The sequence below is a fragment of the Lolium perenne genome, chromosome 3 (assembly GCF_019359855.2).
Source record: "Lolium perenne isolate Kyuss_39 chromosome 3, Kyuss_2.0, whole genome shotgun sequence".
Lineage (NCBI taxonomy): Eukaryota > Viridiplantae > Streptophyta > Magnoliopsida > Poales > Poaceae > Lolium > Lolium perenne.
This window is the reverse complement of record NC_067246.2, coordinates 78473377-78500446: the sequence shown is the minus strand read 5'-3', so window position 1 is coordinate 78500446 and position 27070 is coordinate 78473377. Positions and strand designations below refer to the sequence as shown.

At 47.0% G+C, this 27070-nt stretch overlaps 2 protein-coding genes across 3 annotated transcripts; both read right to left on the bottom strand.

Annotated features, from left to right (window-relative positions):
* Window positions 1-10556: 10556 nt before the first annotated feature.
* On the bottom strand, window positions 10557-11676 carry LOC127341827 (lachrymatory-factor synthase-like). Its single transcript, XM_051367761.2, has one exon. It carries the CDS (start codon window positions 11298-11300, stop codon window positions 10680-10682), a length of 621 nt encoding a protein of 206 aa, XP_051223721.1. The 5' UTR covers window positions 11301-11676; the 3' UTR covers window positions 10557-10679.
* Window positions 11677-14031: 2355 nt separating this feature from the next.
* LOC127339463 (putative F-box/kelch-repeat protein At1g13200) lies at window positions 14032-19113 on the bottom strand. 2 transcript variants are annotated; one of them, XM_071828002.1, is made up of 2 exons: window positions 18872-19113; window positions 14032-17748 (listed from the first exon to the last, which is right to left on the bottom strand). In XM_071828002.1, exon 2 carries the CDS (start codon window positions 17665-17667, stop codon window positions 16450-16452), a length of 1218 nt encoding a protein of 405 aa, XP_071684103.1. In that variant the 5' UTR covers window positions 17668-17748; window positions 18872-19113; the 3' UTR covers window positions 14032-16449. The 2 variants fall into 2 exon arrangements, 1 of the variants encoding a protein (XP_071684103.1); XR_011755013.1 differs by lacking the exon at window positions 14032-17748 and adding an exon at window positions 17911-18254.
* Window positions 19114-27070: the final 7957 nt, after the last annotated feature.

Here is a 27070-nt window from a genome sequence, read left to right as displayed (position 1 = left end):
TGCCTTACCTGACAAGTTTGTGGCTGGATGCATCATCGCTAAGTTGCCCCCTTCATGGAGGAACTTTGCCACAACTCTCAAACACAAGAGACAGGAGATATCAGTTGAAAATTTGATAGCATCTCTTGATGTTGAGGAGAAAGCTCGGGCTAAGGATAATACTGAGAAAGGAGAGGGTCAGTCTAGCGCCAACATGGTGCAGAAGAAATCCTACAGCAAGAACAAAGGGAATAACAAGCCCTCCTTCAATAAGCCTATGAAGACTACAACCTTCAAGAAGAAGAAGATGATAAACAAAGCAGATCTGAGCTGCTTTACATGTGGAGAGACTGGCCACTTTTCTAAGGACTGTCCAGAGAGGGCAGACCGCAAGAAAAAGGCGAGGCAAGTCAACACGGTGACCGCTAGCAATGCTGATGGGTACGGTAATCTCTTTACTGTTCTTTCGGTATTTCAATCTCCATGTTGGTGGATTGATACAGGTGCTAATGTTCATGTGTGTGCTGACATATCCATGTTCACTTCTTACCAGGTCGCCCGGGATTCTTCCGTCTTGATGGGGAATGGGTCACATGCTTCTGTTCGTGGTGTTGGCACGGTAGATCTGAAGTTCACTTCGGGAAGATCGTGCGGTGAGGAACGTGCAGCATGTCCCTACTATGAACAAGAATCTCGTTAGCGGCTCCCTTCTATGCAGAGATGGGTTTAAGGTTGTTTTAGAGTCGAATAAAGTAGTTGTTTCCAAGTTTGGACAATTTATTGGTAAAGGCTATGAGTGCGGACAATTTATTGGTAAAGGCTATGAGTGCGGACAATTTATTGTTCCGCTTTTCGCTTTCTGATTTCAGTAATAAGTCTGTGAACCATATCTGTGGCAATGTTAGTGATGATACCAGTGTTTGGCATTCTCGTTTATGTCACATTAATTTTGGTTTAATGTCTCGGTTATCCAGTTTAAGTTTAATTCCGAATTTCACCATTGCCAAAGGTTCTAAGTGCCATAGTTGTGTGCAATCGAAGCAACCACGGAAGCCTCACAAGGCGGCCGAGGAGAGAAACTTGGCACCTCTAGAACTCATACATTCTGATCTATGCGAGATGAATGGTGTGTTGACAAAAGGTGGAAAGAGATATTTCATGACATTGATTGATGATGCGACTAGATTTTGCTATGTTTATTTGTTGCGAACTAAAGATGAAGCTTTAGACTACTTTAAAATTTATAAGGCCGAAGTTGAAAATCAACTAGAGAGAAAGATCAAGCGTCTCAGGTCGGATCGTGGTGGCGAATACTTTCCTAAAATCTTTGATGAATTCTGTGAGGAACATGGTATTATTCATGAGAGGACGCCTCCCTATTCACCCCAATCAAACGGGGTTGCTGAGAGGAAAAACCGCACGCTGACTGACTTGGTGAATTCCATGTTAGCCACTGCTGGTTTATCAAAGGCATGGTGGGGGGAGGCTTTGTTGGCTTCATGTCATGTCCTGAATAGAGTTCCTAACAAGAATAAAGATAAAACCCCTTACGAGGAGTGTGCTGGGAGAAAACCATCACTTTCGTATTTGCGCACATGGGGATGTTTGGCGAAAGTCAATATTCCAATTACTAAGAAGCGCAAACTTGGACCAAAGACAGTGGATTGTATCTTTCTAGGTTATGCTCCTCGGAGTGTAGGATATAAATTTTTAGTAGTTCAATCCGAGGTACCTGATATGCATGTTGATACTATTATGGAATCTCGTGATGCAACATTTTTTGAGAATATGTTTCCTATGAAAGATATGCATAGCATTGCTAGAATTTCTACTGAGATAATTCCTGAGTCTAGTACATCTAATGAGTATTTTGAACAATCACATGAGAATGTTACTGAGAAGGATGACAATGAAGCTCCTAAACGGAGCAAGAGACGAAGGATTGAAAAATCCTTTGGTGATGATTTCATTGTGTACCTTGTGGATGATACTCCCACGTCCATTGCAGAGGCATATGCATCTCCAGATGCAGATGACTGGAAAGAAGCTGTCCATAACGAGATGGACTCGATTCTTTCTAATGGAACTTGGGAGCTATCAGAACAACCCCATGGATGCAAGCCTGTGGGCTGCAAATGGGTGTTCAAGAAGAAGCTAAGACCTGATGGTACTATTGAAAAATACAAGGCGCGGCTTGTAGCGAAAGGCTACACACAGAGAGAAGGCGAAGATTACTTCGACACCTATTCACCTGTCGCTAGACTTACCACCATTCGAGTACTACTATCCATGGCTGCCTCCTATGGTCTTATCGTTCATCAAATGGACGTAAAGATAGCTTTCCTTAATGGAGAGTTGGAAGAGGAAATCTATATGGATCAGCCTGATGGGTTTGTAGTAAAAGGTGAAGAAAGAAAGGTGTGCAAGTTGCTGAAATCTTTATATGGCCTGAAACAAGCACCTAAGCAATGGCATGAGAAGTTTGACAGAACTTTAACTTCTGTAGGCTTTGTTGTCAATGAGGCTGACAAGTGCGTTTACTATCGCCATGGTGGGGGCGAAGGTGTTATACTATGTTTGTATGTGGATGATATTCTGATCTTTGGTACAAACATGAGAGTAATACACGAGGTGAAGTCTTTCTTGTCAAAGAGCTTTGATATGAAAGATCTGGGAGAAGCTGATGTGATTCTGAACATCAAGCTGATTAAGAACGAGAGTGGGATTACTCTAACGCAATCCCATTATGTTGAGAAGATTTTGAGCCGGTTCGGCTATATTGATAGCAAGTCTTCTCCAACACCTTATGATCCCAGTGTGACACTACGCAAGAACCGGAGGATTGCCATAGATCAATTGAGATATTCTCAGATCGTTGGCTCACTCATGTACTTAGCGAGCGCGACCAGACCCGATATCTCTTTTGTCATAGCAAGTTGAGTAGGTTCATGTCAAACCCGGTACCGATCATTGGCATGCACTTGATAGGGTCATGCGCTACCTATGTGGTACAATGAGTTATGGGATTCACTATTCGTGGCACCCAATGTGCTTGAAGGATATAGTGATTCGAATTGGATCTCGAGATGTAGCTGATCTATACGCCACAAGTGGGTATGTATTTACCTTTGGAGGTGGCGCGATTATCATGGAGATCTTGCAAGCAAACCATATTGACGAGGTCAACTATGGAAGCAGAACTTATCGCTTTAGACACAACCATCATGAATCGTAATGGTTGCGTGAGCTCTTGATGGACTTGCCTGTGGTTGAAAAACTGTTCCGGCAATCCTTTTGAATTGTGACAATCAAAGCGTAATTGTCAAAGTGAACAATTCTAAGGATAACGCGAAGTCATCAAGACACGTCAAGAGACGTTTGAAGTCTGTCAGAAATTGCGAAACTCCGGAGTAATAAGCTGTTACATATATTCAAGCAGAGACAAAAACACAGCAGATCCCTTTACAAAGGGACTATCACGTAATGTGATAGAAAGTGCATCGAGGAAGATGGGTTTGAGACCCGTTGATGTTATACCATAGTGGTAACCCAACCTTTGTGATCGGAGATCCCGTGAATTAGGACCTGGGAAGAACAAACTAGTGGTTTAATTGAGGAGAGTATTATGTAACCCTCTCTATGTGAAGATGCACAACTCTCATTTGCTGTAAGGCAGGTTGGCAACAAGCCTTAATGTGTTTATGTTGGCTATATTAGCAAAGATGCTGTCCTACAGAGCATTCTTGAAATAACACACCTATATGAGTCCGATTGTTAAACGTCGCAATCTATGAGATTTGGGTGATCTCTACTAAACTCATGAAGAGACCACGAAGTATGACGCATATGCTTCACCCGCGGGGTAGGCTACTGGCAGCCATGTACTGGTCATGACTTTGATTGAAACCCTGTTCACGCAAAACTTGCAATTCAAGGCTTAGTCCATTGTTCAAGTGTGAATGGATGTAGCTTAAGGTTCTAGGCGGAAGTTCAACTTAACAGTCTCCGCTGAAACACTGGTATATAAACAAGCAGTGAGTATTGGTAAATCTCTAAATGGGGATTTGAGATCTGGTGGGGGATTGTTGAAATATTGGGCCCACTTTTTAGTGGCCCAAATTAGATTTCAGTTTTCCCTATAAATCTCAAAGCCCACATAGTGGTAGCCTTGTGAGTTTGAGCCCAAGTTGGTGGCAGCTCACTAGGGAGTGGCAAGAGGTGGGAAGTTTAGTCCCACATGGAAAGTTGGGAGGAAGTTAGACCACCTTATAAGGTGGGTTGTTCCACCACTAGTAAGTGAGTGAGAATAGGAGTGCTACACGCGCGCGCTCCTCCTCCTCCTCGACTCGACTCGACTCGACTCGACTCGACACGTCACGACGCGCGCGCCGCGCTCGTGGTGAGTGGATTGAGCCTCGAGCCGAGACTTTCCTTACTTTTTGCAGCTCAGGAAAACGAACAGAGTCCTAGACGGACGCGTCGCAGTTAGTCGGTTCGGGTCGCTCCCGGATCGTGGGCTATCTGTAACCGACTCGAAACGTTCGTGCTACGTGGGCGTGGCCCACGTTGCCTAGGGTTTCCCGAGCCTATATAATCTCTTGCCCGGCTACCGCAGAAATACACTGAATACACGAGTTAGGGTTTCCACCTCTCTCTGCTTGCGCCGCCATCATAGCCTACTCCATCCCGCGCGCCGACGTGCATCCGCGAACGGGAGAGTAGGTCTCCGGAACCGCTCGTCCTTGCGATCCTGTACGGGAGAGGGCGAATTAGGTTTTTGGGAAGCGCTCTGCGCGACTGCTCAAGCTCTTCATCACGGGTCGCCTTCCGTCCAAGTCGGGCGGTGCTGCCTACCGTCGTCTTCAACGCCATCTACTTCGACCCGTCATCCCCGTCGTCAACAACGTTCTCATCAACAACGTTACTGCCGCCACATCATCTGCTACACCTCCACCGCCACCTCCACCAGATCGGTACGTGCGACATATCTCGATCTGTTTAGCGATGGATGTTGTACTATTTGCTATGCTACTGTTCATGTCGATCACTACATCTAGTATGTTCGAGTTTCACATGTTAGTAGTTACTGTCGTCATGCTTAATATTCTGGAATTAATCATGGAAATTGTGCCTAATTATCCAACAAAAACATTCATAATCTCCGGCTTAATGATCTCCCAACATGACTTGTAGAAAGCCTTGGCGAAGCCATCAGGGACGCGTGCTTTGTCATTAGGGGCACGTTTGGTAGCGTCGGGTGATTTGGGGCTCAATGAGGATAGGCTCTAGGTCCTTAGTGAAAGAACATCTCTCCATAATTATGTTTTGTGTGTTTGATGACAACATATGTGGTAATCTAATGTGGCGTAGTGTGCAGATATGATCTACATTATAGTTTGAAGTGAGAAGTATTAAAAATGGAAAAGCCATGGATGAAAAGGAAGAAGAAAGGAAGAAGTCTGGAATTTCCAGGCCAGAAATTCCGGGCCGGAAATTCTGAGAATTTTCGGCCCCCAAATTTTTGCTAAGGACTTAAGGTCCAGAGCCACTGGATGACCCCCGGATATTTGCCTGGACATTTTTGTCGCAGGGGCAAAATATCCGGTGGGCTTGAAATTCCGGCCCGGACATTTTGAGAATTTTCGGCCCCCAAAATTTCGCTAAGGACATGAGGGTCTAGGATCTCAGTATACCCCCCGGAAATTTGCCCGGACATTTGTATCGAGGGGGCAGAAATTCGGGGGGGGGGGGGAGGGGAATTCTGGCCCCAACTAACACCGGAATTTCTGGCCCTAAAGTCTGCAACGGCTACAATTGGTGGGGGGGGGGGGGGGGGTATAAATACCCCCTTCTTCTTCCAGCTCAAGTTGCTCATTCTTGCTCAAGTTCATCCACCATTAGAGCCACTTCAAGAAACACAAGAATCACTAGATCTCCTCATCCAACCATCCAAAGCTCTTGATCTTTGGAGAATCGAAGGAGAAGACCCCGATCTACATCTTCACCGAGGAGAAACACAAGAATCACTAGATCTCCTCATCCAACCATCCAAAGCTCTTGATCCCCCTCATATGCTTGAGTGCCCCTTTGCTAGTGTTCCTCTTTGGAAACTCTTGTTGTTGTTGTTGTTGTTGTTATTGTTGTTGTTGTTGTTGTTGTTGTTGTTGTTGTTGTTGTTGTTGTTGTTGTTGTTGTTGTTGTTGTTGTTGTTGTTGTTGTTGTTGTTGTTGTGTTGTTACACATATTGGGAGCCTCCAATTCGATTGTGGATGTGTGCCCCAAGAACCTTGTAAAGGCCTGATTTCCTCCTCGAGGAAATCCCTTAGTGGAAGTGGGCTAGGCCTTTGTGGCGTTGCTCACAGGAGACCTGAGCGAGGTCTTTCTGGCGTTGGTATGGCCTTCATGGCGACTACACTCCTCCAAACGTAGACGTACTTCCCCTCAAAAGGAAGGAACTACGGGAATCATCTATGTGTTTCCGTGTGCTCCACTCTCGGTTACCTCTATCCTTATTAGCTCTACTATATGTTGTCTAGCTATATCTTGATTAGTAGTTAATCTTGTCATATAGGTAAATTCACATAGTTGCATATCTAGAGAATTTACCTTTGTGTCAAGCCTAAATTGAAAAAGAACTAAAAAATGGTTAGCACCTATTCACCCCCCTCTAGGTGCGGCATACGATCCTTTCACTTAGGCCATTCGAAATGAGTCACGAGCCACAATTGACATGTTGTTTGGTTGCTCATGATCATCGATTGGGCCGAAAAGCTCATAGTGTTTGGTTGGATGTAGCCAAGCCCAAATCAAGTTGGAGATGCGATGTCACATGTTTGGTACCATCATGGCAAATGTTGTGGTCACCTCTTCTCTAGACTGGTTACCTTACCATACTATCACCACCATCACACATAAAGAAGCTACCAATTCGTCAGTTCATCCTAATAGTACATAAGAAGAGTCCCTAGGTACTACGAATGACAGTTCATAAGCAAAGTTCCTAGCTACTATGACTGATAGTTCATAAACACAATCCTAGCTACTTAGAATGGGGGTTTAACATTGCACTACGACGGTAATCATAGGGTAGTTCATCAGAGGGTCATCAACAGGGGAGTTCACAAAGGGGTATCAAGGGGGAGTTTCTTCTTCATCTTCCTTTTTCTTCTCACATGGTGGTGTGCCCTCTAGCCTCCCACATTGCGTTTTCCACTCGAGCCTCTTGTTCTTCCAGGCTTCATTGTCGTCTGCCTCCACGCCATGGTCGGTCTCAACTTCATCAAGCACAACAGGTACTTGGAAGTACTTATCCTCGCCCCAACCTAAGATCTAGTTGTGAATAATGTAGCAAGTAAGAACCAGCTTGACTTGAGCGTAGTAAGTTGGAAAGGTTTCTTGTCAAGGATCTTAAACCTATTCTTTAAAGAAGCAAAAGTCCTCTCAATGGTGACTCTAAGGCTTCAGTGTCTTAGATTTAATAACTCTTCCGCATTATTTGGTCTGTTGCCTGCACTGAACTCGTTGAGGTGATACCTCTCCTGAAGGGTGATAGAATCCAGCATCTCCAAGCTAGAACTTACCATCAGGTATTTGCAACCCATGAGGCCTGGACAAGCTGTCCATCAGCATATTGCATCATAAGGGCATCTCCAACCGCGCGACCCAAACCGCGCCCGCGCGTCCGTTTGGGTCGAGCCGGACAAAAACGCGGCCCAGCGCGCGGACCTATCCCTAAAACGGATGGCCGCGGCGTCCGGGACGACCCAAACCCGGCCCAAATCTGGGTCGAGTTTGCGTGGCCGCGGACGCCGGATGCTGGTCGCTCGCGTCCTCCCCTTGTCCGCCCCTGGCCCGCCTGTCTGTCTCCCAAAACACAAACTCCTCGCACACATCTCCCGGCGCTCCGCCGCCAGCCAAGGACCGGCAATTTGGGAGAGGCGTCGACGCCGGCCACCGTCGTCGACACGCCGGCAAGCGGGGCGGAAGCATAGGTCGCGGCCCCGCGCTGCTTTCGCCGCGTCGTAGCATAGTCGGCGGACGCCGTCGCCGTCGCCACTGTCCTCCCACTGTCGCGAGACCTCCCGCCGTTCGCAGCTGCGCCGTTGCCGCCGGAGGTGAGCTCTCGTGCACCGTGTTTGGTCGGCCGAGACGGCCATGGCCTGCAGGTCCCTACGGACGCACCGGATGGCCTCCGCGTGCGACGTGTTCGATGAAATGGGCATACTAAAATTTGTCCCTTTTCATCTGTAGATCATGGTGGACAGCGACGACGACTACTTCTTCAAGAACTTCATCGACACGTCGTCCAGGGAGAGTTGGTTACTCCTCAACGTGGCCCGGCATCATTCCAGGAAGTTCTTCATGCACACCATGAAATTCGAGATCTAGCTGTACACAACCAGCTGCAGGCAGATTTGATCGAGCACGTCAGGCAGCATGTAGGCAACAATGCTGCAAACAACGATGATGAAGGAAATCCGGAAGCCTAGATCATTTGTATCTTTTTTTCATTTTTTTTAATAATACTTTATCCTTCATTACGTGGACAATGTAATGTGTAATAAATTTTGAGCATTTAAACTATTTTATATATTTTCTACAATTTATTTTGTGTTTTTATAGTGGATTTACAAGAAAAAGTACTGTACGGGGCCGCGACCCAAACCTGCCGCGTTGGGCGCAGGGCGCGATCCAAACGGACGCGCGGACGCGGGGCTCCGTCCGCGCGTCCGCTCGGCCACCCAAACGGCCCAAAACGGACGGCCCAGCGCGTCCGTTTGGGTTACGCGGTTGGAGATGCCCTAAGCTCACCCCAACCAGCAAGCAAGCACATATGTGAACTCATATCGAAATCCACATCAGCTAGGGCATTCTGACTATTGTAGTGCTTTCTTCCTCTAAATGTGGAAGACAATGCTTTGGGCATCCTTGCTAACACATGAGTACCATCGGTAGCCCCAATACAATCCCGTGAAGTAATAAATAAACAGTCATGTTTGTGACCATCTAAGAGCATCTCTAACGGAGCCCTAAACACGTGAACTGAAAAGCGCAAGTTCAGTCTCCCGAGAAACTAGTTTCGAGCGAATTCGGAGGTGGCGCAGAGCAGAACCCGTAAATCAGAACCGAAAAACTTGAAATTAAAATTTATCAGGATAATTGTTCATCGCAGTACAACTTCGGCGATGAAATTCATAGTCATACATACATAATTTACATATGGATCGCAAAATAAAGATCATATATATGTAGTTCCTCCGCTGCGTGACCAAACGATGAACAAAATTCGGCCCCAAGATACTTATCGGGGCCTCTACGCGCGACGGAGGATGGGGAGGCGGACGACGGCGAGGCGGAGGACGATAGAGGGGGCGCGACCCTGCTCGGCGTCGATGTCCACGATCTCATGCTTGACGCGGCGGACGGCAGCCTCCCTCTGCGCAGCCTCGTACATGCACATATGCCGGACGGCGTCCGCCTCCTCGCGGAGGAACCGCGCGCGTACCTCTGCCTCCGATATGATGGCAACCTGCTGGATCGCCGACGCGTCGTCGTCGTTGAGGACATAGTGGCCGGAATTGAACATTTTGCAACACGGCGCCTCCTCCTCCTCCTCGCTGCTGTCATCGACAGGCGGCGCAAATGTCCGGCACGATCCTCCGGAGGAAGAGCCCTCGCTGCTATTGGCATAGCAGGCGAGCTTCCCCGGAGGCGTGAGCCCCAGTTGGTCCACCGCCGCGCGCTCCGCTTCCGAGCGCCCTCGGAGCGGTTCCACCTCTTCCGCTCCACCTCCGAGCGGAAGACCGGGGGGCGCGGCGGCGAGTTGCTGCCGCCAATCCGACCGCCTCCCATCCCGCAGCTGCCAGCGCCAACCATGTGGTGGAGGTGGAGGTCGCGGATGTGCGATTGCGGCGGCGGCTAAGCTCAAATTTCTCGTTGGAGTCGCGGGCGGAAGAGGGCGGAGCGGCGGAGGGGAGTAGGGTTTTGGAACTGAGAATTTCTCGGGCCGCGCGTGGACTTTCTCATGCCCATGAGAATTTTTTTCGGGCCGAGCCGGGAGTTCAAGACTCTATTCTGCGCGGCTTTTGGCTCGAACCCGTAAATCCGCCAGAAAAATTCAGTTCCGGCAGCAATTACGGGCTCTGTTAATGAATTGAAGGAACATAAATTATCCTCAGCCTGAAATATGGAACCACCTGTTCTTGATCGTGGGTGGTGAGCTACAAATAACACTTGCTCGAAGTTGCGAGAAACAGTCTTGGGAAATGTGCTATAGATCACTAAACCTCTGATTACGACTCATAACACGAAGAAACATGGCGGGCTTTGGATGCACACGCTCCTGTCGATCTCGGCCCCACACTCTTTTTACTTTCCTTCATTCAACGAATCGTGTACTCTACTTCCCGCCATGTGCCGCACTGAACCGAGAGAAGCAAACACGTTGGGCGCTACTACGTCGTGTCGGTCCGAAGGTCAGAGCACGAGCATGTCTGCATGTGCCAAATGACTTGCAGGACAAATGACTCGGGACTCGGAACCAATTAGAAACATAACTAAAATAACGAGTCCAGACATGACAAGTCAAAGTTTTTCAGCTAATCTATATTACGGAAATATTAAGTACGGAGTAGGTAGGTAGATCATCGATCCTGCACGAGTGCACGGACGAGCAGAAACCTCGATCGCCATCGGCAACGTCAGGCGTCGACGACGGCGGCTACCGGCCGTGCGACCAGCCGCTGCACCCGCTCGGCCATGCCCCGGACGCTGGCGCCGAGGCGCGCCACGAGCGCCGCCTCGCTCCACCCCTCGCCCCGCACGGCGTCGCACTCGAACGCCCACGAGATCCTGCACCCGCCGCCGAGGTCGCCGTCGTCCAGGACGCGGAGCGTGGCGACGTAGCGGCTGAACCCCATGTTGCTGGCGACGACGGCGTAGCGGAGGCGCCGCGCCGCCTGGTCCACCTCCAGCAGCTGCTCGCGCGCCCACAGGCCGGTGGCGCGCGAGGCCACGTGCCGGACGCAGCCGGGGATGATCAGCTGGTGGCCGTCGCCGTCGTCGTCGTCGCTGCCGGCGCCGTCGGCCACGCGCTCGCACACGTCGATGCCGGGCAGGTAGCGGTGGGCGGAGAAGAAGCTGGCGACGTGCGCCCACGCGGCGCCCGCCGGCGTGCCCGGCAGCGCGGCCTCCACGGCGCCTCGCCACTGCTCTTGCGGCGCAACCCCCCGTCCCCGTGGCACGGCCTCCACGGCTCCTCGACACTGCTCGGGCGCCGCGGTGGCGACCCACCCTTGCCGCGCCTCGCCACTGATCTCCATTCCTCCGTTGTCGCGCCCCCTGGAACGATAGCTTTCAGTACGTACGTACGTACGTGTTTGGCCTGATGGACTGATACAACTGCTGGTTAGGTAGGTAGGTTGGTTGTTTTATATAGGAGTGGTAGTTGTGTGCAGCAAACGACATGCTATAGAGTAACACGTGTGAATGTGTGACTTCGAAGAACACGTACGTGCACTACCCATGACAATTGCAAGATAGTGAATACTGATGAGTGTGCTCAGGAGCAAATGATACTTTCCAGCGGCTTCGAACCCAGATTTCGTGCTCCCGAGCTCCAGTGCTCCTGGTTAGTTCAAAAAATTCAAAACCATATCTGTGAGTCTTAAAAAAAATGAAAAAAAATATTCGGATGTAGTTCATGAATTATCCCACAAATGTGTAAAATATCAATTCCAAATACTTTGTATTCCGAGCTGTAAAAAAATAACAAAAATGTAGATCTGTAGAAGTATGTTTCAAATCCCCAAATTTCATCAGATTTGTCATTTTTGTGTAGCCCACAGTACAAAGAATTTCAAGTCACGATTTTACATGCTTGTGGGATACAACACTAACTATGTGCAGAATTATTTTCAGATTTTTTTAAAACTTGTAAACCATAATTTTAAATTTATTTGAACGACGAGAGCACTGGTGCTCAAGAGCAAATGATACTTTCCGGCTTCTGAGTCATTTTCTTCCTTCCTTATATTGCTGTATACTCCTGGGATCATGATTGGTTCAACTATGTTTGGGTGATTGCTTCACTGATTGCCAGTCAGAGAAGAGATGGAAATTTGTGGCCGGTTATCATGGTTCAACTATGTTTGGGTGATTGCTTCACTGATTGCCAGTCAGAGAAGAGATGGAAATTTGTGGCCGGTTGTTTAGCTACCTTAATCTAACTTGTTATGCCACAGCTGTCGGATTACGAGTCAGCGGAGGGCAGAGCTGTCCATCTGGCTAGCGTCTGTAGTCACTCAACACTAAAATTTGCTTATGGGAGTTCATCACCAATTCGAAGTAGAATCCTTGCTCTACCAATTTAAAGCAGAGGTCTGCAACTTGAGGAGAAGGATGAGGAGGCGATGACCTGATCCTTATACAACGGATCATGATCATGTACAACAACCTGAACAAATTATACCTCTGTCTTATCTCTACCTGATATCGCTAATACTTTTTTTTGAGGCTCAATCAGTGGGTTCCCCCACTGATATTTTTTTATTAATTTTCAAGCCACATCTATCTACAGGCTCCAAGCCTAAAATAAAATAAAAGAGAAAGGGCAGATGTTACCGAAATCTCTCAACCCAATTTCTGAAGTCACTATAGGATTTTTTGGTGGCTTTATGCAAAAGAAGAGTCAAGTCATCCCCCTTAAACTTCTTCCTGCATCTGTAGAGGCTTGGAGGAATACATTTGAAGATGAAATCATTACGCATAGTCCAAATCGACCAAGCAGTCAATATAATGATCTCCATAAAAAAAGGCTCCTTAAGAGAAGTCTTTAGACTATATGAAGCTCTGAATATCAGCTTGCTGTAGTGGAAAAAAAAAAACAGATATGTGCAAAAGGGCTTGTTTCCACGCAACTATCGCTAATACTTGCTCGTTACTGAAATAAAATAATGCGTTCAGTTTAGCAAAATACAGCTAAACCAAATAGCAGCCAGAGCAATTTTCACAAGACGCGCACGTGCTGGTACTCGTCGTTAGCGGTCCAGTGGTTAATGCAGTTCCAGTTGTGCTCGGTTCTCAATCATCTCCAGCTGCGTCTGGTACCATTGGCGCGACGCAAAGTGATCGGGCCGGGCCGTCTGCAGACGCAAATCTGGCTCAAATATGCGTCTTGGATGCGTCTCTGCGGACGCTGCGCGGACGCGCAAAGTGTCCGCTCGCGTCTGACGGACGTTTCGTCTGGCTCGCCTGGAAGTGACCTAGCGTCGATGCGTCTTCTCCGCCAATACTGGCGCCGAGGCGTCACTTCGGCAGTATGCGACCGCGTAAATGGCGATGTCTCGCGTGACAGCGCGGCCGTCGCCTACCTCTGCACACGAAGTAATGGCGATGCCACGTGTGCTGCGGCTATCGTCCTGCCTCCGATCTATATAAACCTCCGATCTATATAAACAGGGGCGCGAGCATCTCATCTCCTCCCCACTAAACCCTAGCCGCCGCACAACCTCCACCGTAGCGCCGCTGCCGCTCAGACTCCGCCGGAGCCACCATGAGCAGCGCCGGCCATAGCGGCCGCACGAAAGGCGGCGGAGAAGCAGGCGAAGAAGCGACACAACAACAGAGCCAGCCCGTCAGGCACCAAGTAGTTTAGATTTTACTTTCTATAGTTTCTATGCTATCAAATGTACTACTATATTTACTTTCAAATATGTTGCAAATCTAAAATTGGGTCATCCCAGGGGACGCACACCCAGACGCAAATGAACGCGCGGACAAAATATATCCGCGCGGCGACGCAAACGGACGCTCGCGACCACTTTTGAGCGTCCGAAATGTGTCGCCCCGCTAGAGATGCCCTCTTGTTTGTCTGAGGCAAACCCAGCTCAACTATGCTAGAACTGCTCCCACACGACAACGGCACTTTTCAGTCGCCAGAAACTGATCCCACACGTATCGGAATACATTAATAATCTTGGCATCTAAGGTGTATAAAATGTAACCATGCACTTCAAGATGGAAGAGAATAAGCTACCCAGTGGCTTTTGTTTGAGCAGCTGAGCAAACTTCTCTGCAATGGCAGTAATACATATGCAGTAAGGAATGGTCAGTCATCTTTTAGTGGCACATAACTAGTACACACTGTAGATTAGAGTGGGTCCCTCTACAACTGTATTGCCACGCAAATTTACTTTACGGTCTAGGAAATGAAACCTGGCGATAGAAAAGAAAAAAAGGCGACCAAACTGGCGATCTACTTGATTCACTTGCAGATGAAAATGAACACAGCTCATTGGCAATAATCACATTACCTCGGCATGAACAAATGTGAGGCTTAAGCATTTCTTACATGTATGTAGCATGACCATGAACCAATTCCATGGAGCACTCATTAAAACGGTTTGCAGCTGAAGTGAAATGATGAGATATTTCCAAACAAAGCAACAGAAAGGCATGACAGCACACAGAGGACCTTCCACTCAACAGATCAACCAATATTACAAGAAGATCGTTGTTGGCTTGATAGTAAGAAAAGCTTTGTTTCCTAGCTTGAAAAAATATAACTGCTTGCAAGGAAACAAATATAACTACTAGAGTGGAGTCTTGCTTAGTCGTGAGCTTAGTCTCCATAACTAACCAGATGCAATTCTTTCACCCAAAAAAAAACTAACCAGATGCAACTGATTCATGGAGAAAAACAGAATATGATGCAAGTAGCATTCCGAGCAGTAAATCAGGTATAACTTGCAATTCAACTTTCATCAATAGCAAGAATAAAACAAAGAAATAGGAAACACATGTAGATTGCTAAACATTGATCATTAACAATGACACTACATAATTTCTCAAAAAAAAAAACATGAAAAGTTCAAGAAATAGAGGCAATAAGGCACGTAGATTGCTAACTAAAAGGTCTTATACTAGTGAACGGAGGGAGTAGTAAAATATAGAGAAGACCCCCAGAGGCCTAGATAGAAAAAACAAAAAAGTCAATTCGCCAGTTCAAGAAAACAGAGACATGGAACAGATATTAGCACATTTTTCAAACAGAACAAAAATGACGAAATGCGCTTTGCCAATTCTATTTATGCGAGATGACACGAAGTCTCAAATGGCATGCGTTTAGTTTCCCCACAAAGTTTTTTTCTGAAAAACTATACACCTACAGTGAATGAGATGTATTTCTAATAACTCAATGACCACATCATCAATATTAGAAATTCAAGCTATTAATTTGCACTCTTTTTGACCGGGAGGAAATCTGAAAAGCTGGTAAGCATTCAACACCTTCTCAGAGCGAACTAATTTACAATCACGAATGAACTTTCTTAGGAAAGTAACAATTCAACACAAAAAGGAGTGTGCTCAATTATCATTTTTGAAAACTGAAACATACAACAAGTTTGTCAATCTACTCAGGTTTTCTAGCAGCTTTTTTTTTTTTTTTTGAATTAGGGAGATAATTCTTACCATGGAGACTAGATAACTTTTATCTAGTTGGAGCTTGTAAATCTACGTTTATTTGCATACTATCTAGCAAGGATGAGATTAAGTAGATTGGGAGTGAGAAGAATATAAGTAAGCACAAGCTAACATTGCTCCCAGTTGAGGAAGCTGCAGAAGTACATCCATAGTGCAAAGTCTGTTGGCAACAAGTTCTAAAAAAAAAAGCATCCCCAAAGTCTGTTAGCAAAGCAACAAATGTTCGATGTGCACACACACACACACGCAAACAAAGGAGGAGGATGTGTCAAACCTTTACTGGAGACAGCAGGCTACATGTGAAACTCTAAATTAATTTATAAGTGGATGAGCATGAAAAGTGTAAAATTTCTGAATTTTTCAGTTCTGTGAGGAAGGGGAGGTACATGATGATGGTATCAGTGAGAGTTGGAACAGAGGAGAAAACCAAAGAACATGGCAAAAGATCACCATTCTAACAAGTTTCTAACAAGGTTTACCATCAGGATCACCAATTCTATCAAGCACAGGATCGTTTGTCAAAAATCACATCCACTCCCAAGCTCATAACCTAGCACAAAGGTGCAGTCTGAGAAGGCAATGCAAGCAGCACCAAAAACACAACTCCTGGAGATGAAGGGCCCAATTGATGGTAAAAGGAAGAGTGCGAGAGTGAGGATGATAATATTCCTATTCAAAAATCAGTTATAACAGAAAATTTCGATAATAAGTTGACTATGATGCAACCACTTGACCAAATGCAGCTTGCGAGTCAACAAAGAAGAAAATCGGACTCTTTTCATCCTGTGCTACAACAAAGGATAGAAAATTGGGACACCGTAAAATATTCACTATAGGTTTCATGCAACCACATAATATTCAGAGCCCCTAAATATAAACATGAACACAAAAAGATGAAGACGGTAGGTTCAAAATTCATCCAATTTATATATTGCAGCCCAAAAGGATACCAGCTAGGCCGTCAAGAAGTAGGACTCACTCAACATGTCAGATGAATGGTGAAGCATTCACAGCATAACCTTCTAGAGCCGGGAAGAAGGCATGCTGAACAAGACTTTGCTTGAGCCGGCATCCATGCATACAGAGGCCATCGCGGCCACGATAGAAGCTGCTAACCAATTTTCCATCACTAACAACGTGAAACAGCCACTCAGAAACCGTGACCAGAAGGAGCACGCCACCATCCACCGAGATAACGTCCGAATCCCTGTAGTTATAGTTATCATCAGAGTCTTCAACCCACCTCTTGATTTCTGCAACCGGCAGCTTGATTCGGTACTTCAAGTCCCAAACCTCGCTGTCGTAGTCCTGCAGCACCCGTATATCAACAACTTGAGCGGAATGGTCACGGGTGTAGATGCCGAGGGTGTCACCCATGTCAAAGATGTATGAGTAGTGGGAAACCACTGGTTGGTGCATCTCCCGGAAAGACTCGGCTATGGTGTCGAACACCATGAATTTGATTCCACGCGCAGGGTCATACGGGTTGCTGTCGCTCTCGGGATAATACACCGGGTACCAATGAAGGCAATCGTGTGTCCAGACAGGTACATTGAAGATCCACGACGCCGTCTCCGGCCACCCAATGTACCTCGGTGGCTGGTGGGAGCCCAGTGTGAAGACGTAGCAGCCAGTTTGATTTTTATTAGGTGCCGGATCTGCTACAACGCACCTCTCCCGCTGCAGCAACAGCCGGTATTCGCCGGTGGGGCGGTGCGGGTACATCCCCATGGTGCTGAAGCTCCACGGTGGCCCGGGGAGGGGAGCATGCTGACGCGTGGCTGGGTTGCAGATGGAGAGGCGGGATCTGGAGCCGATGGAGCCCAACTTGTGGAGAAGGAGCAGGCCGTCGCAGGAGGCCTTCGGGTAGAAGACGTCGTCGAGCTGTGCGACGGCGTGGAGCCGGTCGCCGTCGGTGGCGGCCCGCGGGTCGAAGGCGAGGATATTGTGGCGCTGGACACCGCGGATCCACGGGTTGTGGCCGGAGAAAATGGGAAGGCTGGGCTGGTGGTCGTGGTGGGCGAGGAGGAAATCGCGGGCGGAGGTGATGCGGCGCCAGGCGCGGCAGACGGCGCGGCAGCGGAGGAGGGGTTTTGGGGGGAGGCGGACGAGGATCTCCCAGACGACGATCTCTTCCAGGAGGCTGCCCCGGCGAGTCGCTGTTGCTCTTGCGGCCTTGGGCTTGGTCGCCTGTTGGGATTCCATCCCAGGAACGGAGCAGACGCGCTCTGATGACGACGTGCGGTGCGGCTTGATTCTAGCTCTCTGTCTTGGCTAAAACACCTTCTATGTACAATAAAATTAAGCTGAATTTAGTGCAAGGTGCGTACAAACGGATCCAGATAGTCATGCAATATGTTTTTCCATCAAAAAAAAAATCAAAAGTTCTTCGAAAGGAATTATTTATACATAATTTTTTTTGGCATATATGAACAATTACATTTCATATTTATGAACATTTTTTCATTAACAGTTGGCCAGTTAACCATTTTTATTTTACAAACTGTACATAAAATTTATACAATAGTGTTCCGGAGCACGGCGCTATACCGGCGCGAGAGCACTAAGACATATGGCAATCTTGTAACCAAAGATCGTGATGTGCTCCTTCGTTATTAAAAAGGACGTACCCAGTGCTGAGAGCTCCCGCACTGTGCGGGGTCTGGGGAAGGTATTAGTGGCAAGCCTTACCCTCACGAAATGCAATGTGAGGAGACCGCGACTCGAACCTGGGACCTCTCGGTCACAGGCGGTGAGGCTCTACCGCTGCACCAGGCCCGCCCTTCATGCTCCTTCGTTATTGAAATACAAAAATGTTCAGTCTAAAAAAGACACCTAAACTAAGTAAACAAGTAGAATCTGAGCATTTATAGAATTCAGGTGCAACTAGCAAGTCAACTTTGATCAATAGCAAGAGCAAAACAAATATACAGGAAACACAAGTAGAATGCCAAATGTTGGTTATTAAGAAGGCCACTAGATAATCTCTCAGAAAAAAGATGACCAAAATGAAACGGTAAACTCAATTCTTCACTACAAGGAATAGAGACATAATGCAGGTAGATTGCTATCTGGTAAGTACAGAGAAGATCCCAAGAGGCCTAGATTTTTTTATATAAAAAAAGTCAATTCCCCAGTTCAAGAAAGCAGAGACATGGAAAGTGGCGGAGCTACAAAGAAATTCATGGGCGGGCCAAGCTAGAAAAATGCACACACAAAATCAGCCTCTATGTTGACTAACAGATTATTGGCATGATAATCGTCCTTCATCTTATTACAGTCAAACCCATGGCTGCTAATATTTGTAAAATCAAAAACAATTTCAGTGAACAATCCGATCCATGCTATCAAATTGACAAAATGCTAACTAGGGATTTGGAGTGGGGATGTAGGAAAGAAAGGAAATTACTCCTCTTGACGAGTATGTCCCCAATCGGTTGCTGGTCGGCGGTCGATGGACCTCCGGGCCGCACCGCCGACAGGTGCCCCGTGCCCGTGTAACCGTGCCTGCGGGCTGCGGCGGCGGCGCTGCTGTGCCTTCCCGCTCGCCTCCCCCGCTGCCCTTAATTTCTAACCCTAGCGACTAGCGAGCAGAGGCGCTTGGCAGCCATGGGACTATGGGATGGGAGGCACCATAACGAGCAGGCTAGAAGCCTAGAACGTTCTGCTGGGCTGAGCCTGTGATGCGTAGAAGTTTATTCTTTTTTCTGCCAAAAACCTGGGCGGGCTGTGGGCTGTGGGCTGTGGCCCAGTTCGGCCCTACATAGCTACGCCAGTGTAGACAGCTGTCCTTCGTTCTGAAAGAGAATTGACACAAGCGGCAGATTTCACTAGGAAAATGATTGCAATCCTCGGGGGCACGCGCGAGTTGCAACCTCCGGCTTCTACGTGCGACGCGCGTCCCACGCGACGATGAAAGGGGGCGTTTCTCATCCACTCATTCTCGTCTCTATTGCGAGCTCGCCGCCCTCGATCATTCTATGTCGCTGTTGCCCCGCCGGCTCCGCCAATTGACCTGCTCCTCTGCCGACGCAGGCCGCCCCTGACCTTCCTCCTCAACCGGCGACATGGCATATTGTCGCGCTTCTAAGAGCTATAGGCGCCGCCGCCCGTGTCGCCAAGGTGCCCCGCCGCAGCCGCCGTCGTCCGTGTCGCCGAGGCGCTCCGCCGCGCAGCCCCCGCCGAGGCGTCCCCTCCACGCAGCCGCCATCGTCCATCTCGCCGAGGCGCTCTGCCTCGTAGCTCCCGCCGCCTGTCTCGCCGAGGCGCTCTACCACGTAGCCACGACAAGGAGAGAGGCAGCCACCATGCTGCTGGAAGAGGGCGGCCTTCTCGTGGTCCATATCCTCCGTAGTCCTTCTGTCCGTGATGGACGGTGGTTTTTGTTTTTGCTACGAGCCCGGAATTTAGGTTGCTACAAGCGGCAACCTCCGGTGGTACAAAGGAATAGCGGCGATGCTGCAAATACTGACAAGTTTTGCTACTGACGGGGGTCGAGTCTGCTGCCGATGGCATTGGGTGTTGCTACTCGCCCAGGCTGGAGATGCTATATTTGTTGTTGTTTTTGCTACAACAGTTCTGCAATGTTGCTAAAGCATTATAAATGTTTTGCTACAAGTTACATTTATTTGCATATCAGCCGAGGATGAGACTAAAAGGAGCGGAAGTGGGAAAAATGCTGGAAAGCACAAGGAAATATTGCCCACTGTTACGAGTGAGGAAACTACAGAAGTACATATACAGTGCCAAGTCTGCAAATAATATGTTCCAGTAAAAAAAACGCATCTTGAAAAACTGCTGAGCAAAAAGTAGATGAAAAAGCAACAACGTTTGATATGCCACAATAAATAAAAGGATGTGTTAACGTGTACTGGAGGCAATGGCCTACAGCATGTGTTAAACCAGTACTCCAGGCAAGGTTAAACTCCAGTAATAAAGTTCAGACGGAGGAGAAAGCCAAATAGGATGGCATCAACACAAAGATCTATTACAACAAGCACAAGTTTTTAAAAAAATAACTACCATAAGGATCACAAATTCTACCAAGCACATGATGTGTTGTCAAAAATCACATCCACACTCTCCCAAGCACATAACCTAGTACAAACTACAAAGGTGCAGACTGCATTCTGAAGAGGTAATGCAAGCAGTACCAAAAACACAACTCCTAGCGAGGTGAAGGCCATGTCCAGAGTAAAAGGAGGAGTGCCAGAATTCAGGACAATTGTATCCCTTTCAAAAATCAATTATAAAATAATATTTCAATAATAAGTTGGCTAGTCAAAACTCTACTTTCCAGCTCCTCTGGCCCGGCCAGCAAGACAAGAGGAAGCTAAAGATGATGCAACCATTTAACATATGCAGCTTGGAAATCAACAAAGAATGCCTCTTTTCAACGTCAGCTATAACAAAGGGTGGACAGGGCCGGCTCTAGGATTTCAAAGGCCCCAGGACGAACTCGATTAATGGGCCCAATGGAAAAAAAATCGATTGCATACATGTATGGGTAATTTTTGTGAATTAATTAACACCGATATTTTTTCGATAGCTACAAAAATCTGATACATTTTCTCATCTTCGTCCGAGACCATGTATCATAGAAGCTACAACGAATAAAAATGAGAAATGGCGTGCGAATAGACCTTCAAGCCTAAGTAATCATGAGAAACGAGAATTTGGTGCATTTTTTGACGCAACAAGTCTGTCTCCTCCACAAAAACGTAAAAACTAAACTGAGGCAGCTGCAGCCTGCCATTGTTGTAAAAAGAAACTAAGAACAAACGTTCACAGATTTATTATAATTTGTATGAGCACGAAAAGCTAGAGTAGGCCAGCATGGCCTTGGTGAGTTTACCTTCGAGATCTTGATCTCTTCCCAATTCCGTACTGTGGCGTCTCCATCCCAGACTAATTGTGACTATGTGATTAGCGAAATAGAGATTAGAGATTTTCAGGGATGAGGCGAGGGAGGCGAGGCAGCAAACGAGGACCTCCGTGCGTGATTGGATCGAGGAAAAGGAAACGTCAATAACTGCGATCAAGGGGAAGCTATTTTCACCTGGGCCTAGCTGTGCGCGTCAAGAAAATGGGCCTTTTTTTTCCTTCTAGTATTCCCTGTACATAGTACGTAGCAGCTATGGGCCCCTATAGTGCCTGGGCCCCGGGCCGTCGCACCTCTTGCCCTGGGCCAGAGCCGGCCCTGAGGGTGGAAAAAAGAAACACCATGAGATATTGATTATTAAGAATTCAGCTAGAAATAAATAGTGAAGTCCATTCTTGTTCAAGGAATTGGGACATGGGGCATAAAATGAATAACAATTGAGTACTAAGAAAACCACTAGATAATAGAGACATGACACTGATTAGTAGGCAAATGTTTCAAAACCAAGGCAAAATGACTAATTTGGTTTTAGCACCAACATAGACACCAGTAACTTCAGCCCAAAAGGTAACGACAGAACCATAGATTTCATGCAACCACATAACATTCGGAGCCTCTGATCATACCAGAACTACTACATCATATTCAGAGTTTGTGATCATAACTTTATATAGACCAACAGAAAAGGATGAAGAAGACAGCAGGTTCATAATTCATGCGGGCAATATATATTGCAGCTCACCACTCACTCCACAACAGGTCCGATGAAAGGTGAAGCGTTCACAGCATAACCTTCTAGCGCTGGAAAGAAGGTATGCTGAACAAGACTTTGCTTGAGGTGACGACCAGTCATAGAGAGGCATCGTTGGCCCTTGTAGATGCTGTTAACCATTTTGCCATTACTATCAACGTGAAGCAGCACCTGCGGAAGCTTGACCAGCAAGAGCACGCCACCATCCACCGAAAGAACGTCCAAATCCCAGTTCCCATAGTCGCCACAGTCTTGAAACACCCTCCTGATTTTGGCAACTGGCAATTTGATCTGGTACTTAAAGTCCCAAACCTCGGTTTCATAGCTCTGCAACACCCGTATCTCAACAGCTTTAGTGGAAAGGTTACGGGTGTAGATGCCGAGCGTGCCATCCATGTCAAAGATGTATGAGCAGCCGTTAACCATTAGCTCATGCATCTGCAGGAATGACTCGGCTATGGTGTCAAATACTAGCAGCTGGCTTTCATACAGCGACAATTTGTTTCTTCTGGTCAGAAAATATACCGGGTACCAATGCAGGCGATCACGCACCCGGACAGGTGCGCTGAAGTTCCCAGACACCATCTCCGGCCCCCCGATGTACCTCGGCGGATGGCCGGAGCCCAACGAGAAGACGTAGCAGCCAACTTGGTCTTTATGTACCACATCTGCTTCCTGGCACCTCTTCCGCAGCAGCAACAGACGGTACTCGGCGGTAGGGCGGTGTAGGTACATCCCCATGACACGGAAGTCCGAGGGTAGCCCGAGGAGAGCGTGCTGACGCGTGGCTGGGTTGCAGATGGAGAGGCAGGAGCCGGAGCCAAGCATGGACAGCTTGGAGAGGACGAGCAGGCCGTCGCAGGCGGCCACCGGATGGAAGGCCTCGTCGAGCCGGGCGACGGAGTGGAGCTGGTCATCCGCGGTGGCGGCCCGGTGGTCGAAGGCGAGGATGTTGTGGTAGCGGACGCCGAGGATCCGCTCGTCGTCGCCGGAGAAGATGGGGAGGCTGGGCTGGCATCCGTGGTGGGCTAGGAGGAAGTCGCGGGCGGAGGTGACGGCGCGCCAGGCGCGGCGGACGGCGCGGCAGCGGAGGAGGTACTTGGGGGGAAGGCGGACAAGGATCTCCCAGACGACGACCGCATCGGGAAGGCCAGGGAGGAGAGGTTCCGCTTCTGCTGCTACCGCCTCCGCCATGGTCGCCGGCTGGTCCTCGATCCGTCCCAAGAACGAGACGAGCTGTAGAGTTGTGCTGGTGGCGGCGGCGGCGGCGGCGGCGGCGGCGGCGGCCGGAGGGGAGTTGAGCTCGGCTTTGGTTTGCTGAGGCGTCGAAGTCTGGAATGGATTGGAATGGGTAGCTCTCAAACGGGTTGGGCTTGGCCCATAGGGGAACACCTTTGTTTTACATGCATTTTCTCTAAAAATGATCACTGTTATAACTTGAAATAGTTCTTCTCTAAAAATATTAATGACAACCATTTTCTTTTGGCACAATAATACCGAAATCGTTAAAAAAGGCCGACCTTCGCGAAGGGAGACAACTCGCTCCGCATGCGACAAGTGGCGCGTTGTGGTGCCAGAAAACCCCTGAAAGTAGTCTCTCTGCTTGCCACGTGTCGCAAGGGGAAACAAGGACAGAGACGAATTTTTTTGGGATGGATACGAGCTCTGGGTCGTTGCCTAAAAAGAAGCTGAATTTCTTCTAGGGCAATTTTCTACAACAAGTGCGTACAAATGGATCCAGAGAGTCACCCAATGATTTTTTTCTATCAAAAACATTTTTCAAAAGCTCCTTGAAAAGAATTACTTTATATTTATACACAACTTCTTTTTGGCACATATGAAAAATTACGTTTCACAATTATGAACATTATTTTTTCGAGGTTGATGGGAAAAATCCCCACCGCTTGTTATATTCCACGGAAGTAGTCTAGCAGGCCCATATTCTTACAACGGATTTGGAAAGATACATGGGGATACAGGGAAAAAGAAGACAATAAAAATACAGAAAAAAGCAACCTAGAAAAGAGAACACAAAGGGAAGGGAAATGTTAGCAACCGAAGCTAACCGAACCCCCCGGGAGGTCAGCTCCACAAAGAACAGCCATTGCGACTTGGCATGGCGAGCGAAGGACGGCGGCGAAGACCAGAACCAAGATCAAGCACAGTCGAAGGGCGTCGGATAGCTGAGACTGGGGCGACGACACCGGTGTGCCGACCCTGTGGTCGAAGGGCGATGCAGAGACGAGTCACGCCACAAGCACAAGCCAGACAAAGCCAAAACCTGACGTCACCTTGAGAACCTCACGCCGACCGCAAGGCGAGCAACTCCGGAGAGAAACCACACCACAAGCAGACCGAGGGAGCAGGTAGTGGAATTCGTTGAACCCATCAGAAGCATCTCGGCACGGACGAAGGGCGTCGGATAGCCGATTCCGTGCAGCCACACCGGTGTGCCGCCGGCGATGCCGAAGGCAGTGTGCCGCCAAGACCAACACACTCGAAAGGCATCGGATAGCCGAGACTAGGCGACGACACCAGGGTTGACTAGCTCATCATTTTTATCTTACAAACTGTACATAAAATTTATACAGTGGTGATCCAGCACACGGCGCCCGAAACTGAGGGCTCCTTTGATTCAAAGGATTTCTATAGGAATTGTGTAGGATTTGGTTTCTATGAAAAAATTTCCTATACATGTTGTTTGATTCATAGGAACATATCCTATAGGAATCTTGTAGTGTAATTCCTATAGGAAAAAAGCATTAGCTCATACCTCATGGAAAAATTCCTTTACTACAATCGAACAAACTTCATCTTCCTATAGGATTCAAGTAAACATGTCATTCCAATCCTATACCTTTCCTATTCCTATGCTTTTCCTATCCTTTAAATCAAAGGAGCCCTAAAATACTGAATTTTGCAACCAACGATCGTGATATGCTTGCTCGTTATTGAAATACAAAAAAAAAATGTTCAGCCTAGAAAAGGACACCTAAACTAATTAAACAAGTATAATCTGATGCTAGCAGCGCTCTGAGCAGTTACAGGAATCAGGTGCAACTAGCAAGTCAACTTTCATCAACAGCAAGATCACAACAAATATACAGGAAACACGTGTAGATTGCTAAATTGGTTATTATATGAAGGCCACTATATAATCTCTCAGAAAAAGAAAACCAAAATTAAATGGTAAAATCCAATTCTTCACTTCAAGAAATAGAGACATAATGCAGGTAGACTTCTATCTGGTAAGTACAGAAGAGAAAACTCCAAGAGGCCTAGATCTAAATAAAATAAAAGTCAATTCCTCAGTACAAGAAAGCAGAGACATGGGACAGACAGATGTTAGCACATATTCAAACAGACTAAACTGATTTGGCATCGACACACACAATTATTCCTTCATTCTAAAAGAGAATTATACAAGCGTAGATTTCACTAACAACGCAAAATGAACACAACCTCACTGTTGAAAAGTTCAGACTACTAGTCTACACTCATTTCACCTAACGGAAATGTAGAAGGCCGGCTCACAGGTGATCAACAAATATATCATCTGGCACTGGACTTAGCAAAATTGAGTGTTCGCGTTATTTTTTAGCAACTCCAACTGAAACGTATGCTGAATGAAACCACCTCTTTTGCCAGCTGCATAACTACTCAGGTTTGGAAATCAAAGAACTGAAGGACATAATTCTTACCATGGAGACTATAATCCAGATAATTAGTTGGAGACTATAATCCAGATCAAAAGGACTGGAAGTGGGAATCACAAGGGAACATTGCCCACTGTTACTAGTGAAGAAACTACAGAAGTACATATATAGTGTCAAGTCTGCTAATAATAAGTTCTAGGAAAAAAACGCATCTTGAAAAATTGCTGAGAAAAAAGTATAGATGAAAACGCAACAATGTTTGATATGCCACAAAATAACAGAGGAGGATGTGTTAAACGTGTTGCGGAGGCAATAGGCTAACAGGTGAAACTTCACTAACAAAGTTATGAATCATGAGCTATGTGGGGAAGGGGAGGTAGATGTTGTGATGTTAGCAGTGAGAGTTCAGATGGAGGAAACCAAAGAGGATGGCATCAACAAAAAGATATATTACAACAAGCACAAGTTTCTAAAAAAGGACTACCATCAGGATCACCAATTCTACCAAGCACAATGTGTTGTCAAAACCCACATCCACTCTCTCAAGCACATAACCTAGTACAAACTACAAAAGTGCAGACTGTAGTCTGAAGAGGCAATGCAAGCAGTACCAAAAACACAACTCCTAGAGAGGCAAAGGCCCTGTTCAGGGTAAAAGGAGGAGTGCAAGAATTCAGAACAATCGTATCCCTGTCGAAAATCAATTATAACATAATATTTCAGTAATAAGTTGGCTAGTCAAAACTCTCCTCTCCAGCCCCTCTGCCCCAGCCAGCAAGTAAGCAGGAAGGTAAAGATGATGCAACCATTTACCATGATACAGCTTGCAAATCAACAAAAAATAAAATATGCCACTTTTCATCGTCAGCTATAACAAAGGGTAGAAAAAAGGAACACCATGAAATATTGACTATTAAGAAGACAGCTAGAAATAAATAGTAAAGTCCATTCTTGTTCAAGGAATTGGGACATGGGGCATAAGATGAATAACAATTGAGTACTAAGAAAACCACTAGATAATAGAGACATGACACTGATTAGTAGGCAAATGTTTCAAAACCAACGCAGAATGACTAATTGGTTTTAGCATCAAAAGGGACACCCGTAACTTCAGCCCAAAAGGTAACAACAGAAGCATAGATTTCATGCAACGACATAAGATTTAGAGCTTCTGATCATACCGAGACAAGTATAAATTTCAAGCAACTACTACATCATATTCAGAGTTTCTGATCATAACTTTATAAACATCAACAGAAAAGGAAGAAGAAGACAGCGGGTTCATAATTCATGCGACCAATATATATTGCAGCTCACCAC